At 38.0% G+C, this 17349-nt stretch overlaps 1 protein-coding gene across 1 annotated transcript in view; it reads right to left on the reverse strand.

The window, feature by feature from the left end:
* Positions 1–2028: 2028 nt before the first annotated feature.
* PI15 (peptidase inhibitor 15) overlaps positions 2029–17349 on the reverse strand; it is a 33102-nt gene continuing 17781 nt past the window's right edge. Inside the window, exons 2-5 of the mRNA XM_075550644.1 lie at positions 11836–11954; positions 10062–10194; positions 9817–9932; positions 2029–2343 (exon numbers count right to left, since the gene is read on the reverse strand). Coding sequence (XP_075406759.1) covers positions 2208–2343; positions 9817–9932; positions 10062–10194; positions 11836–11954 — 504 coding nt within the window. The 3' untranslated portion in view covers positions 2029–2207. The remainder of the gene's footprint in view (positions 2344–9816; positions 9933–10061; positions 10195–11835; positions 11955–17349) is intronic.

Raw genomic sequence — 17349 nt, forward strand, 5'->3', positions numbered from 1 at the left:
TGTTTAATGATTTATTTGAATTTTTGATACATTGTAAAGCTTTGCCTTTATGACATTTTTGTCTTAGGAAATAATGAAAATGTAAGATTTCTCTAAAGTGTTGAAATTTTTCAGCCACTTCTCAAAATCCATGGATTAAACATTGATTGACTCACAGCCAGGAAGGTGAGAAGCTGGGATGCATGCAAAGTCAAATTAGATAGAGTTCTTGCCAAAGAGGAACTCTTAAAAAAAGTGAACAAATATAAAGTTATTGATGGCAATTTCAATATTCATGAATTTCTATTCATATGGATATTTTCCTTTTACAGGAAATTGAAATTTGTAGTAAATATCATTTTTTAAAATTATTTGTAATAGGATCTACATGTTAGCTCACAAATGCAGAGGAACATGATATCAAAGTATTTTTGTCACCATCATCAGACCAGTTGTTTGCCTTATGTAGGCATAATCTCAACATGACTGATTTCTTCCCTATTGAATGAATTTAACTAGCTGTCAACTTTCAATGCATCCTCTCCAAGAAACTACACATGTAAGGAATTTTATACACAAATAGACTCCTTCTGTATTTACACTCTGGAACTAACCATGTTTACTTGTTCTATAATTCTAGGAAAACATATATCCCCAGATACAAGCACACACAGACACACACACACACGCATGCATTTGAAAGGCAATGTCCCATTGTTTTGACTCCAATGTGCTCTCCTCTCTGAATGATATTTCTTGAATGAAAATATTCTTCATCTCCAAAATCACATGTGTGAAATGTCCACTGTGATTTTCATTTGCTTCTTTCCACTGCCAAACTTGACAGAGAATAAAAAAAATGATTCTGCTTGGTTTAGAAATATAGATCTATACCAATGTAGGTTCATCTAAAATGAAAAGGTAGTCTGGCCAGTTCTTGATGTATTTGGATTCAGTGACTCTAGTGAGAAGCAGAAGGAGCCCTAGTGGTATAGAAGTTTGAAACCACCAGCCTCTCTGTGGTAGAAAGACAGAACTTTCTACTCCCATGAAGAGTTATAGTCTCAGAAACCCCCAGGAGGCAGTTGTTCTACTTTGTCCTATAGAGTTGTTTTGAGAAGGCATCAACTGGATTACAGTGAGTTTGGCTTGTTCTTAGGAGTCAGGAGCAGTGTATAGATGATTTGGAAAAAGAAAATCTGTGTCACTCAGCCACCACTGAATGTCACAAAATCTCAGATTAGTTTATAAAATCTGTGAACAATTTCAGACTATCCCAGGAAAAAATGCATGCATGCTCCTTAGAAGTGAGGATGATGAGTTTGAACAGGTCGGCGGGAGAGACCAGTCCCTGGAAAGGCCATCACGCTTGGAAGAGTAGAAGGGCAGTGATGAAAGGGAAGACCTTGATAGAGATTGACACAATGGCTGCAGGAATGGGCTCAAACACAGCCATGTGTACAGGCTCGAGTGGTGGTTGGTTCTGTGGACACAGGATCACTGTGAGTTGCAACCAACACAACAGCACCCAACAAAACAGCAACAACAAGCAAAGGCCACAACTTGAAAATGTTCATATGTTGAGCATTTTCTTTACTGGACCTACACAAAAATTTTCCAGAATGAAATATTTGGTTGCTTAATTATTATTTCCAGATATAATTGATTGCTACTTTGAAAACTTGTATGTTGTAGGTATTATAGAAAGGGGTGCTGAGAATGTCTATCACTTCACATGTATTTTTAATTTATTTTTAATATCCCAAAATTGATGAACTAATATTATATGTGTGTTGCATCATATCTATGACATATGTATGATACACATATATTTGACACTATATCTCTGTATATGTGTATACATAGAGATATAGTGTATAACATCTATATCTATAAATTTATAGATATAGTATGTGTGTGTCACATTTCAGTTTATTCTTTAGGAACATAAAAATCTAATCCCTTTAGAAAGTAAATTTGGAATAGGACATGTCTATTATTATATCAGTACTACACATACATTATTTTAATTTAGATTTAGAGGTCAGAAAATAGAAACAATATATTTTGTTTATCTCAATGTATTAAACAAACATCCTAAATAAACATTAATTTATACACATGAATAAAACAAGGTTATCATAAAATATGTATAATATGTGCAAAATTAAATAGATATATATGCTTATTTCCAGAAATCAATATACTTCCTGGAGGAAAAGATCAGCTTATTTAAACCAGTACAAGTAGTTTGACGTTACTCCTGGGAAACAAAGGTTGTCAGTGCAAGATCCTCCATAGCTTGGCGGACAGGCTGAACATGGTACTCCTACTTTGTATGGTGCCTCTCCAATCCAATTGCCCCTAGAAGAAAATCAAAAGAAGAATATGTTTTATTCCCCAAAATAGGAAAGTGGATTGTCTTTAAAGACTTGATCATATATGATCACATCTTGTGAAGACTGTAGCTTTAGAAAGACACTAAAAATCAATTTCTTCTTTGAACAATAAGATATTCTTGTTTCCTTAATACTTCTCCTCTGAGTAAGATACTGTTATCTCTCTTCACAGGTAACTAAAGCTAAAGCTCTATTAAGCAAACAACACTTTAGTTATCTGATGTTGTTATACACAATGGTCACTCCTGTCACCTTATCTGTCCCTTTCTAAATAAGCTTTCCAGACACAGTACAAACAACTAGCAAACCTATAATAGGCTGCCGTGTCGGAGCAGAACTATGTTGCATAGCGTCTAGTCAGACCATAATCAAGCACACTTATTTTTCTTAAAATCATGCCAATCTTCTAAAAATGTAAAAAGAAATAAAGTAAAATTTAAAAAACCTCAATGTTTTCTGGTAGTCCCAGAAAAGTTTACATGAGTAAGAAATACAATCCATGTAAACAATAGCTTTCAAATATCCACAATATTTGTTGTTAAAGTTGTGCACTCTTAAGTTGACAATCTTCCATAAAATTCAGAGATAAAAACAACTGGATTTCTATAATACAAGAATAAAGACTTCAGAAACTATTTAGGGTTATACCAATTTCCATATATAAATTTATAGTTGTTATTATTATTTTATTTAGTGCTATTAGTTTTTAATAAGCTGGACATATATGTCTGATTTTGAATAGTCAGTGCTACTCTTTATTTTTACTGATGGTCATGAATACAACAGCAAATTGGGGACATTAAGCAATAGTCAACATAACCTTATTGTTACCAAGCTCTTTCTATTACAAAGGGAAAGGTAACTATTTTCAGTAAAATGATTACTAAATAGATGATCTAGAAATAATGATATAAAAGAAATTGAATTGGTAAAGGAAACGTTGAGGTATTAATGATATAATGTTAGAATTGAAGATAACTCAATAGAATATTAAAAACCCAAAGTATGAAATACAACACTTTTTCTTCTTGAAGATGTAACTAATGGCAAAGCGTGACATGAATTATAAGAGTATCTGTATAGGACATGACAATACATTTTTTTTGTTTTAAACATGTTATTAGTGCCTCATACAACTCTTATCATAATCCATACATACACTTACATCAATTGTATAAAGCACATCTGTACATTCATTGCCCTAATCATTTTCAAAGCATTTGCTCTCCACTGAAGCCCTCTGCATCAAGTCTTTTTCCCCCTCCCTCCCCGCTCCCCCCTCCCTCATGAGCCCTTGGTAATTTATAGATTATTATTTTGTCATATCTTGCCCTATCCGGCGTCTCCCTTCATCCCCTTTTCTGTTGTCCATCCCCCAGGGAGGAGGTTACATGTAGATCCTTGTAATAAGTTCCCCCTTTCCAACCCACTCACCCTCTACTCTCCCAGTATCGCCCCTCACATCTCTAGTCCTGAAGGTATTATCCACCCTGGATTGGATTCCCTGTGCCTCCAGCTCCTATATGCACCAGTGTACAACCTCAGCTCTATCCAGACTTGCAAGGTAGAATTCAGATCATGGTAGTTGGGGGGGAGGAAGCATTTAGGATCTGGGGAAAAGCTGTATTCTTCATCGGTGCTACATCGCACCCTGATTGACTCATCTCCTCCTCTAGGTCCCTCTGTGAGGGGATCTCCAATGATCGACAAATGGGCTTTGGGTCTTCACTCTGCACTTTACCCTTCATTCACTATGGTAAGATTTTTTTTTTTGATGATGATGCCTTATACCTGATCCTTTTGGCACCGCGTGATCACACAGGCTGGTGTGCTTCTTTCATGTGGGCTTTGTTGCTTCTGAGCTAGATGACCGCTTGTTCACCTTCAAGCCTTCAAGACCCCAGAGACTATCTCTTTTGATAGCCAGGCACCATCAGCTTTCTTCGCCACATTTGCTTATGCACCCTTTGTTTTCCCCTGTCTTGTTTTTTTTGCATGTTATTATCTCTACTGGTCTGTCTAAATAAGACAGGCTGGATGAACTATCTGGAGGAAAAGCAACGGGACTGACAGTTCCAGGGAGACTTGGGCTAGGGTGAGGTGGGGGGTAAGGAAGTGGTGTTAACAAACCCAGGAACAAGGGAACACCATGGGATCCAAATTGGTGGTGAGGGGGTAGTGGCAGGCCTGGTAGGGAATGATCAAGGGTAAGGTTACCTAAAAAAGAGGTATAGCTGTAACCCAGGTGGGGATGGAGCATGATAGTGGGGCAGGAGGAAAGTCAAGGGAAATAGAGGAAAGAGCTAGGCGGCAAAGGGCATTTATAGAGGTCTAGACAAAGACATGTACATGCAAATATATATATGAGGATGGGGAAATAGATCTATGTGTCTATATTTATAGGTTTAGTATTAAGGTGGTGGAAGGACCTTGGGCTTCTACTCAAGCACTCCCTCAATGAATGAATACTTTCTTCTATTAAATTGGAATTCTATGATGCTCATCCTCCTGACACAACTGCTGAAGCCAAAGTGGGTGAACAAGTAAATGTGGTGAAGAAAACTGATGGTGCCCAGCTATCAAAAGAGATAGTGTCTGGGGTCTTAAAGGTTTGAAGATAAACAAGCGGCCATCTAGCTCAGAAGCAACAAAGCCCACATGGAAGAACACACCAGCCTGTGTGATCACGTGGTCCCGAAGGGATCAGTTATCAGGCATCAAAGAACAAAAAAATCATATAATTGGCTGCACACCTCCATGATATGATCGCAGAGGACAAATGGGTGCATAAGCAAATGTGACGAAGAAAGATGACAATACATGCTTGTAGTCAGTTAACATTCTAGATTTAGCTGTCGTTGCAGCTATGTGTCAATACATCTCCTGACAGTCTTCGTCTTTTTTTGCTGTTCATCCACTTTACCAAGCATGATGTACTTTCCTGATAATATGTCTAAGTTACATGAAACAGTCTCACTGTGTTCCCTTTCAAGGAGCATTCTGACTATACTTTTTCCAAGACAGATTTGTTTGTTCTTTTGGCAGTCCATGTTATTTTCAGTATTCTTCTTCAATATCATAATTTAAATGCATAGATTCATTGTTAGTCTTTATTATTCAATGTCCAACTTTCACATGTACATAAGGTGATTAAAAATAACATTGCTTGGGAAGGTGGACGTTAGTCCTTAAAGTGACATCCATGTTCTTCAACACTTTAAAAATGCCTTCTGTAACACTTGCTCAATGCAATATGTCTGCATAAGTCCAGGCAGACTAGAGAAACAAACCCGTAGATTCATATGTTTATGAGAGAGTTTTATATAAAGTGTAATTGTACATTAAGAAAGCATCTCAACCCAGTCCAGTTCAAGTCCATATTAGCCCATATGTCTGATACCAATCGATAAAGTCCTCTTCAGACTCATGAAACACATGCAATGATGCCGAATGCCGAACAATCACAGGCCAGTCAGTAGAAAGTCTTTGGATCCAGTGGCGGTGTAAGCATCGCAATGCTGGCAGGGGTCTCTATGCAGCTTCTCCAGTTCCCAGGGCACGAGGTCCATCAGTGTAGTGCCATGTGTCTTGTCAGTAGAGCATCTCCAAGGGAGTGACAGAGTCTCTCTAGCCTCCAAGGATGAAAAACCAGATTTTCCAGAATTCTCAGGAGAAGGCCATGCCCATATGGGGGGCATCATTGGCTATGATCTGATTGACAGACTAGACTCCATCCCTTCACCCTTAATCCTCACAAGTACCAAATTTGACACCAGATTATGTAACAACCACAATGTCTTTCAACCCCTTGACTGTGGCTTCCATGAGCATTGATCATGGATGCAAGCAAGTTAAATGTTTTCTCCATATTTCATGATACTATTATCTATTGATCCACTTGTGAGGATATAAGTTTTCTTTATGTTGAGTTGCAATCCATAACGAATACTGGAGTCATTGATCTTCAACAGCAAGTGCTTCACGTCCTCCTTGATTTCAGCAAACAGAATTGCATCATTTGCATATGACAGGTTGTTCATCCTTCCTCCAATCTTGATGTGTCATTCCTCTTTGAATAACCCAGTTTGTATCACTTTTTCAGCATACAGATTGAGTAAGAGTGAAATGAAGCAACCCCAGTGCAAACTTTCCTGATTGTAAAACACATAGTGTTCCCTTGATCTACTTGAATGGCTGTCATTGGTCTTGAAAAAGTATATCACACAATCCTTTCTATCACTAAGACCATATTTTCCAATTACAGTTTCTTCCTATTTGTTTCTAACTTTTGCATTCCAACTGCCAGAAATTATCAATGTATCCTGATTGCATGTTTGATCAAATTATAACTGAAGAATTTGGTAGTTATTCAACTTCTCCCTCACTAACTTTACTGATTAGTGTGTAAATTTGAATAATAATTTTAACTGGATTTCCTTGTATTCATTCAGGCATTATGCTAGCACACACAGCATTGCACTTCAAGACAGATTTTCAAATGTTTTCTTGACAACGAATGGAACACCATTCCTCTTGAATTTGTCATTACTGTCATATTAAATCATATGATTATCTGATTTAGAATTAAGTACCAGTTAATTTCATCATACTGGTTTCTAGGATTTTAATCTTTATGTGCTCCATTTCATTTTGACCACTTCTAATTTTCTTAGACTTGTGCTTTGTACATTCTAAGCTTCTATATTGATATGTTTGCAGCTGTTTCTTCTCATGTTGTTGCTGTTGTTGTTGCTGTACCCCATTAGCAAATAAAGCCCTAAGGCTTATTACATGCATGTCATTATGGTTGATTCTGCTTTGAGAATGAAGCTCTTCTTCAGTTATATTTTGAGTGTCTTTCAACCTGAAGGGCTCATCTTTCTGGTACTATGTATGACAATGTTCCACTGCTATTCATTAGGTTTTCAGTAGCTAATTCATACAAAATGTAGTCTATTTCTTCTTCATTGTCTGTTCTGTTCTTAATCTGGAAATTCTCACTTTGGGTGATCCACCTGGTTATTTGAATACCAGTGAAGTAGCTTCCAGCATCACAACAACAGGCAAGCCAACACAATACGACTGACAGACAAGTAGTGGTCTCCATCACCTAGGTTACAGAATCATCATTTTTCATTACAACTGTAGGACACTTGTTGGCACATTAGTTAAGCATACAGTGGCAAAGCAAAAGGTTGATGATTTCAGTCTACCAGGCAACTCACAAGAGAAAGATGTGACAGTCTGCTTTTGTAAACGTGCATAGCCTTGGGAGTCCTATCAGGCTCTTCTCTTCTACTCTGTCCTATAAGGTTGCTATGCATTGGAATGGATTCCATGGTGGTGGCTCTACCGGAATGCTTACCGGTGTAGTCCTCTAGCATGGTAACCCACTGTCTTTATTTCCTGGACATATAGTTACAGTTTCAGAAACTCACGGGGCAGGTCTAACCTGACAACAGGTTTGCGATATGTCAGTATCAACTCAATGGGAGTCAAAACTATTTTTTGATACATCATCAGATATTCTCTCTATTTTATTTCAATATATATTAGAACAGAAATTACTTAAAGGCTATTTTTAACTTTGCTTCTAGTGAATATCATGTATCATGAATTATGTATTGAGTATCATTTTACCTGGAGATTTCATAATATGCATAGTCCTATTGATTTCCTATGATATTGTTTCCTATGATAATCCTAGTGAATTCCTATGGCATTAAATATGATATGTTTGTATGACTATACTATGTGTGTTTAAGATATCATCATTGTAGTTACATGTAATTATCATCGCTATAATATCGATGCTGATTGTATCTAAAGGTAAATGTCTTTCACAATAGATTCACTGACATATTTTTGTCTTATTCAACAATGATTAAAATTATATTTCCTGACAAAGAGATAGAACACAAAGCAGAGAACAAAAATTGTTCTTTTCCTTCAAACTGACAAAACAATAATTTCTAAGTAATAAGGAAAAAGTATGTTGACTATTCCTTTAAAAAACCTGTTATTTTTATCTATTAAAATATCTAGGGGAAAAAGTTATACTGCACAGTTTTATTGTAATTTTTCACAATAGAGTGAATCTTCAATTTTAATGGAAATTAAATATTATTTTTTTTCTCTTCAGTCACATATGTCACTTTAGAGAAACGATGATAAGATTTTACACTTTTCAAAAAGCATGTAAAAAATAAACCAGAGAACTCAGAAATATTAGCAAATTCAGGCCATGGAACAAAAACCAAGTTATTGGATGACGACACAATAACCTCTTTGACCTTTTGGGACTACTTGGCATCTGTCTGTCAGGGGAGTAAAGTCTTATTAAGAAAAGCATGTGCAGAAAAAATGTAGAACAATAGTATGACTTTAATATATTATAAAGTAATGCAGACATAATCCACTTTACAAACATCCTCATTTAAAAAATTTTCAGGAGGAGGCCATTGGGCAAATTGTGTATCTTTTCTGGCTTTGTGAAAGATATTGCCAATGGCACCCTACCACACAAGTGAGTAATGCAGTTATTTTGTAAGCATTTTCTAATTCCCTCCTCATGCTAGGATAGATAGCTGGAGAAACTGTTGGTTTGGAACTTGCTTTGGAAGACACCACAGTTATAATAAATCCTTTGCACATTTTTGGTATTTATTCCAAATGGGAATAGAATCATATCTAAATATTAGAGCATTTTATCATCTGAACAGCTGTTATCAGGAAGGCATTATTAAATGCTGTAAGTTGTTTATATCTAGTTTATAGAGAATGGTTATAAATATGAGCATATTTGATTCTTTTGAATAATTTTCTTAATATTTTTATACATGCCAAATGATGAAATTTCTGTGTAATTTTAGTTGTACTTCTCTTTAAAGCATGGGAAAGTTTTCATTTTTAAAAATCTCATAATGTTTAAATCTCACACTTTGGCTATCTGTGATATTGGTACTTGATCACTTTTAATCTTAGTCTAAAAAAATTAAGGAAAAACTTTATTCCCACTATTTTACTTTTGTGGTGAAAAGGTAAGTCAACATTCTAGTCCTGATAGATGAAAACATTGTGATGTTTCTAAGTGTCTTAAGTTACTAGTTTCTGAGATGCCTCTTATCTAGCTATCCATGTCAGCCTGTGTTTAATTAGAGTTGCTTTTCCATTTACCATGATTAAGAAAAGGATGATGATGACGAAGCGTTTAGTAATTACAAGTATCCCCAATTGTTTTTGTCTACAATGTAAAGCTCAGCTTGTTCTTGTGAAAGAAACTCTTTGTCAGAAATATAGAAGTGACGATGAATATGAGAGCTAGAGATTAGCATATTTAAGACTCACTCATATTCTCTACCTGTAGCAATATCTATTAAACTGTAGATATTTAACCTCATGCAGGGATCTGGGAAGCAGAGCTCACACTGGCACTTACTTTGGAGCATAATTGCATACCAAGTACACGGCACGTCGCCACACGGACCCCCAGACATTCATGTTCTGGCAAGTATGGATTGCACATCCAATCCGATTGGAGGTGGCCCACACCATCTATGAAATTAGAACACAAATGCCGTCATTGAAGTCAGAGATTACAAAAACAAAATGCCTGCCCACCAAAACAGCAAGGCGATTTATTTTCATATATGAACTCGAAATGAATAAAGGACTGCAAATAACCTGCGTGTAATGTGTGCACATGGGGCCATAGCACCGCATAGGACACCTGGGGTTGCAATCTTGGGGGTACGGGAATGCATAGTCCTTCACCTCATCGTACCATGGCTTGATCAGCTGGAGAATAGATCGATACCTAGGTATGAAAGGGTAAAATATGAGAATATTAAGTATAGCAGTGGCTAAAAGTTGTCGACTCAAGTTAAATTGGGAATCAATGCTTGGTGTGTGGATTAGTCATGATTGGGCAAGAATTTAGCCTTCTCTCATCACTACCACCACCAACTGGTGGAATCCTCCTTTCTTCCCAGGAGGATGAAAGTGCCCATGCCTGGTTGCTGTGATACTAGAGTTCTCGAAGTATGAATCGGGTTGTTTTAAAAACAGAAATGCAATTATTTTTAGGATTTATCACATATATCTAATGTAATCAACACCAATTTTCCTCTCTGAGAATTTTATAAACAAAAATTAGATCAATAAATTTAATAGGTCACAGATACCAGAAGAGCTGTGTGCTTATTTTCCTCATTCAACCTGTATGGAAGAGAATGGCAGTTTGAAATGTGAGATGATGACATTCCATAGGAATATTATCCCATCAATGAGAACAAATACCCATAGTTACAATTACCTAGTTCTGAATGGAGCCATAACAGGATTAGAGGGTCTCTGCTCTCTAATCACAGTTATTGCAGCTTTAGTTGGAAACAATCATGTTATAATTTCTCATCCTAATTCTTCACCCAAATCCATATTGTATTGCAGGAAATGCAAGACTGGCTTCTGCCAGAGCCTACACACATTTCCGGAGATGGAATAGGCTGATCATTCCAAAAATTTTGTGGAGGGCAGTGAAGGACCTAGGCTAATCTTTGGATCACACAGGCTGGTGTGCTTCTATGTGACTCAGATAAAGAATGAAATTCAGAGGAGGGTGTACTAGAATCTCAATTTTAAACACCCAGTTTGTGAAACATTATAGACATAGTGGAAGCCAAAAATCCATTTACAGGGTCCCTGAGTCTCGGGTGAACCCCCGCTGATCATAATCTAGGAATGTAAGTAGTCTGCATATCAGACAAAGAACGTCGTGAAGGGGATTTTAGTCAGTGTCTTTGGCTGGACTGTAACTCCTTATCATCAGCTCTCCCTTTTGAGCCATTTTGAATTTATTCTGGTTTTAAGATATTTTCTGCTTTCTATTCAATTGGTTTTTCTCAGTTTTCTTTGATCATTGTTGCTGGGTGGGTTCTTTATTGTTTTTTAGTCTTGTTTCATGTATTTCTCTGCATTGGGAAGTCAGGATGGGTGGCTCTATGAAGACAGGACAGGATGAAAAATTACCTGGGAGCATGGAAGGGGGAGCTGGGAAAAGGGGAATGGAATTTAAACAGCAAGGAGACCAGAAGGAATGCAAGGTCCCAGAGTCGGTTGGGTGATGAATGCGCAACCCTTCTTACAATGACTGATGTGCGGAAGCGCATGTTGATTCTACCCAATAAAACTATTTCACCAAACAGAAAGAAAGAAAGAACACAGGCTAGGAAAGTGTTCCGAGAATGAACGGGGAGGTGGGTCTTATTAGACCCTTTTAGCTAACTGAATAACATTTGAACCCATCTAAAGTATTCACAGGGAAAGCACCTGTCCTTGAAATATTGTGAGCACGCCAATAAATATTTGCTGACATGCCTTAAAATTGGTGTCACTCTACATCGGGCTTCAGAAGAAATAAAGCCAGGTGAATAAATTGAACCATTAAAACTGTTCCTACCTTCCAGTTCGTACAGATAAATTTTGACCCAAAAATCTCAGCAAGTAAGAAGGTCCATGTTCCCAAATGCAAGTAGCTGCCCAAGCCTCTGCAGATTTTGCAAGACTTTCATCCCAAACCTAGGGGAGAAAAATGCCTTCAGTTTCACTGATTTTTCTGGTACCAATACAAATTAAGGAAAGAAACAAGTTGACTCTTTGTTAGGATTATTTCATTGTAGTTTCTGAGATTACTTTAAGCAAAGGAGAGACAATGCACACCAAAATTCCACAAAGCACTCAGAGTCCCAGGGTGGCCAGTCACAAGCCCAAATGCTGGAGTGAATGAACCCATCCAAAGCACGTCAGAAGACAGGCTGCATCCACTGCTTCCAAACGGACACCACCTTGAAAACTCTGGAGCAGCTCCTCTGTCGAGGCACGTGCCACGATGAGCTGGCGTCACTGTGACCCAATGGGAGCGAACTGCACAGCAACTTAAGACAATATGGCACACCACAGGAAACCATGTTCTCTTCACAATGCCTGCACATCAGTTTCAGGAAAGGATTGTACTAGTTGCCTGTGATTGACTCCAGTTCATGGTGACTTCACATGTGTCAGAGTAAAACTGGGTGGCATACCATAGTCAGTGGCTGAGCTGGCTAACTCTGACTCATGGAGAGTTCACGTATGTCAGTGCTCTCCAAGATTTTCAATGCATAGTTTTTTTTTAATAGTTCTTGGCCAGGCCTTCCATGGTGACTCTGGATGGACTTGCTAGCCTTTGGGTTAGCAGTCAAGAATATTAATTGTTTATAACACTCAAGGACACAAAAGTGGCCAGGGTCTTTAACAAGACATCCTTGAGTAAACTTGAACCTCTAACTCACTGATTTTTCATGCAGCATGACAATTTACATTGGGAATAAAGACTCTTGCATTCTTATCCTGGATTTGTGACTGAGAACATGCCACTTATTATCTCTGCATTCTGTTAACTCATTTGCTATGTACAGAGATGAGATAAGGTCACCTCCACTTTCTCTTTCATCTTTGACTTTTCATTAGGTAAATATAGTCTCCATACTGCCACCTCAAGGCCAGACATTATGTTGTATTGATCTATGACTTGCTTAGTTCTGTTTTATTCCATAGCACCAGAGAGAGTCAGTCTGGATTATTTTCGAAATAAATTTTTTTTAATTTAAGGTATTTAACAGTTAAAAAGATTTTAGCATAGTTGAATCCTATCTTTTGTTTCTTTGAGTGGTAAAAACAGTTGATACTCTTGACTGCTAATCCAAAGGTTAGCAAGTCCATCCGGAGTCCCCAGGGAAGACCTGATCAAGTCCTTATGAAAAATCAACTATCAAAAATCCTGGAGAACACAGTTCTACTCTGATATGAACGGAGACTCCATGAGTCAGAGTTGACAGCCACTAGAATAATAAGACATATCCTACTTTTATATTCCTTTGTACTTTTATTATGAATGTTAAAAAACAAACCAAGAATTTATTTTTTTAATAAATCATTTTACTGGGGTTCATACAACTCTTATCACAATCCATACATACATCAATTGAGTAAAGCACCCTTATACATTCATTGCCCTCATCATTCTCAAAATTTGCCTTCCACTTGGGTTCCTGGAACCAGTTCATTTTCCTTTTTATCCCTCTCCCTCCCTCCATTATTTTATCTTATCTTATACTTCCTGGCATCTCTTCTCATCCACCTTCCTGTTGCCCATCCCCCAGAGAGGAGGTTACATGTAGATCCCTGAGATCGGTTCTCCAAGAATTTCAAGTTAAAAAAAAATCTTATTATTGCATCTTTTGTTGACATTGTTAAAAGGGATTTGGCATGTAGAAGCTGAAGTGTTACTGATTCTCAATTAGGTTTTCTTATTTGCAAGTATCATAAATGAGTTGTTGGAGAATGCACTGAATTACCAGATAGGCGTGTATTGTCTGTCTTTCTTCCAGAATTATCTCTTTTAGGAAACTAAACTCAGATGCTGCTAATTTAATTCCAAGTCATGGAAACACTATGTGTGTCAGAAAAGGATTGTGCTCCACAGAGTTTTCAAAGGGCAGGAGATCACCAGGCGTTTCTTCTGAGGCACCTCTGGGTGGTATGGTAGTTACATAATCTGGTGTCAACTTGATACTATTGAGTGAAGGGGTGGTGTTTAGCCTCTCAATCAGATCATAGCTTGATGACTTCATCTGGAGGTGCAATGGAGATAAATAGCTCACTGGAGGCCAGACACACTCTCTGCTTGTCTCCCTGCTACACATTTCTGTTGACAAGCCAGAAGGAAGTACATTGATGAAGCCAGAGCTCTGGAGCTGGAGAAGCCAAGTGGATACTCACACCAGCACTGAGAGGCTTCCATCATCTCTGGAATTTCTACCCACTGGCCTGTGATCTTTCTGTATTTGGTGTCATTGCATGTGTTGAGTGAGTCTTAAGAGGAATTTATAGGCTGGTATTGGACAAATAGGCTAATATCAGATGTATGGACTTGATTTGGACTGGGCTGGGATGTTTTCTTAATGGAAAGTTTCTCTTTGATATAAAGTTCTCTCATATACATATGAGTGTCTCTGGATTTGTTTCTCTAGTCAACACAGCCTAACACAGATGGACTCAAACTGTCAAACTTTTGGTGAACAGATGAGTGCTATAAACATTTGCTTACCTTTACTTCTCTGAAAGAATATGCTGGGAAGTGTGGTAGGCTCCCACAGATCCCTTTGACTCCATATGGGAGATGTGATCTATTCTCTTGTGATGCCTTCTTTAAACAATGGTTTTCCAGGTGGGATTCAGACCTATCTCCTACAGAAATGAATTTCCAATTTGATAGGGGAACCCTGAAATTTGGAGGTTGCATAGTATGATAGGTATTTTTGGTACCAACATGGCTCCCATAGGAACATGTGGATGGAGTTTTGCCTGTCAGTAAGGTCTCAGCTTGATTGGAGGGCGACAGGGATAAACGGCTCACCAAGGCAGGCCTCTTTCTCTTCCTCCCCAGAGATGAGCCACACACACTCTCTGTTTCACTTTCCTGTTGGCGAGCCTTGTGGCTGAGACCTGCCAGAGCCTTGTGTTGCTTTCACTGCCATTGGATCCACAAGACTACACCCACCAGCCTGTGATCCTCCTGCGGTCTCTATCATTGCACATAGCTGTGTGAGTCTGAAGAGGGATTTATGGACTAGTATCATACTTATGGACTTGATGTGGACTGGGCTTGGCTATTTTCTTGAAATCTGATTATTCCTTGATATAAAGCTCTTTCATACACATATATAAGAACCATTGGATTTATTTCTCTAGTCAGCCTGGCCCAACACACATTATGTCCACTGGTAAAACACATGTATGTTTATTGTCTCTGTCTTTCTCTATAGGCTGAGGCTCCAAGAAGAAGACAGCCAAAGGATTTATCTCCTTAATCTCCAGTAGTGTTTAATTTCACGAGTATGATGAGATGTCTGAGGTTTGAAATGATAATTTATTTAATAATTATAGGAATTTCCAAGGAAAACAGGATTTCTGGAAAGAGTGGCCAATATGCAATATTATTTCCTGTCCTGGATACCAACGAGTCCCTACACAGAGCAAAGAGTTGGGCGCTAGAATGTGATCTAAAGATTGCAGGTTTTAACTCACTCTACGGCTCCTTAAAAGACAAATCTGGCTATCTGCTTCTGAAAGGTCAAAGATATTCGAACTCTGACAGACATAGGGTCACTGTGAGTCACAGTAATTCAATGGAAACCAACAGAAAAATAGCTGAAAGGTTGGTGGTTGGAACCCACCCAGGAACACATGGAGAGGCCGGCCTGAATATCTGCTAGGAAGAGGGCGCCTTAAAAACCGGATGGGAAAACCCTGCTCTGGACCCATAAATCGTAGACTTAAGAGACCCGGGGATATTAATTTTAAAATGACATCTGTAGCATCTACTCTCCACACGGAAACTGCCCTCCAGGATATATAAAATTAACATACAAAGGTCACACTTGGAATTCTGGGAAGTTTCTAAATTCGCCATTGTTATGAATGCTGTCATAAGAATGCTTTTATGACATCACACAGGAATGAGTTTCCTCGGACATTTGTGCAATTTTCTTCTCATGTATGCAGTATAAAGTAAAGGCATTTTATGTAAAGTAGCTTTAAAAAAAACATTTTGTTTGGGTTATTTAATCCTTTTCGGGGCTCGTCCGGTGGGGAAATGAGTGCTGATTTGTAGACGTGAAAACCAGCCATTAAAAAAATAAATAAATAGTGATGACAAAATTATTTCCCTTGAGAGAAGCCAAAAGCTTTAAAAACACTTCAGAGGCATGATTGCAGTTCTGTTTTAATATTCTTGGGTTTATCCCCATCGAATGCCAGGGAAGAGTTGAATATGTGAGAACTAGTGTTAAACCAGATGGGGGATCGGATCTGAGCTTTGCTTAAGGCTAGAGGAGGGGTGGGTGAGATGAGAGACTGATGAAGAAAATAATTTGTGAGAATTATCTAGGAACTGGTTAGTTTAATGACATGATATTCAATGTTTTTACTTTGTAAGTGTGAGAGAGGGTCAAACGCCTTCATTAAAAAAATCCTTTTAGTCTCAAAAACAAATTAAAAAAATGTGGCATTACATTGTGAAATATCAAGGCTGGATTCTAAGCATGTTGAAATTATAATGAATCATTTCCTCAGGTAAAGCAAGTGCTCCTTCTCAGGCAGGTAGGAGCGGTAACTTGGATAACAAGATGATGTAAAGTGCACACTTCTTGAGGACTTCTGAATTGGATCATTGCCAGGAACACAAAGAACAGAATAAACCCGCCTCATGACCTCTTTTCTTTTTCCCACTACTGAATCCTCTTTCTCTTTCCTTTTACCATAAGAGTTCTTTAGATTTGTCTTAACTTGAAACTTTCCATTTTTCTTCACCTTTTCTGTCTTAAATATAGATGGATCCCATCACTTTACGGAAACTCCTTGAAGTAAACACATCATGGTCATTTCTTAGTCATTGTCTTACTTGACCAATCCTTGACTTTCAGCATAACTAAGTCCTATTCCTCCAAGACATGCTTTCATCTTTGGTGTCATGATACCACATTTGCTGTTTTTTCTCGGACTGCTGATTCTCTATCTCTTAGCTCATTCCACTTCATCTCCTTGATCTTAGAGTGCTCATGGGCTCTCCAGGCTCGTTTCTCTTTTTGGTGAATGACATCCATTGCCTTCATAATCTCGTCCAGTCTCATGAATCGAAACAGCTTACATGCAAACCCTATTATTTCATATTAGATCTCCAGATATTTCCCCTGGATTTCAGACTAATTTGTCCACTGACCTACTTTAAGTCATACTCACCATGTCCAAAATTGAGCAGAGAGGTAGCAAATAATGTCCTTCTTCTAGTTCAGTGGTCAGTAAACCATTGGTGATGGGCAAACCTGCTCCACATATTGTCTATGCCAGTTTCTGTGCTATGACAGCAGAGGTA

The sequence above is a fragment of the Tenrec ecaudatus genome, chromosome 5 (assembly GCF_050624435.1).
Source record: "Tenrec ecaudatus isolate mTenEca1 chromosome 5, mTenEca1.hap1, whole genome shotgun sequence".
In the NCBI taxonomy this organism is placed as follows: Eukaryota; Metazoa; Chordata; class Mammalia; order Afrosoricida; family Tenrecidae; genus Tenrec; species Tenrec ecaudatus.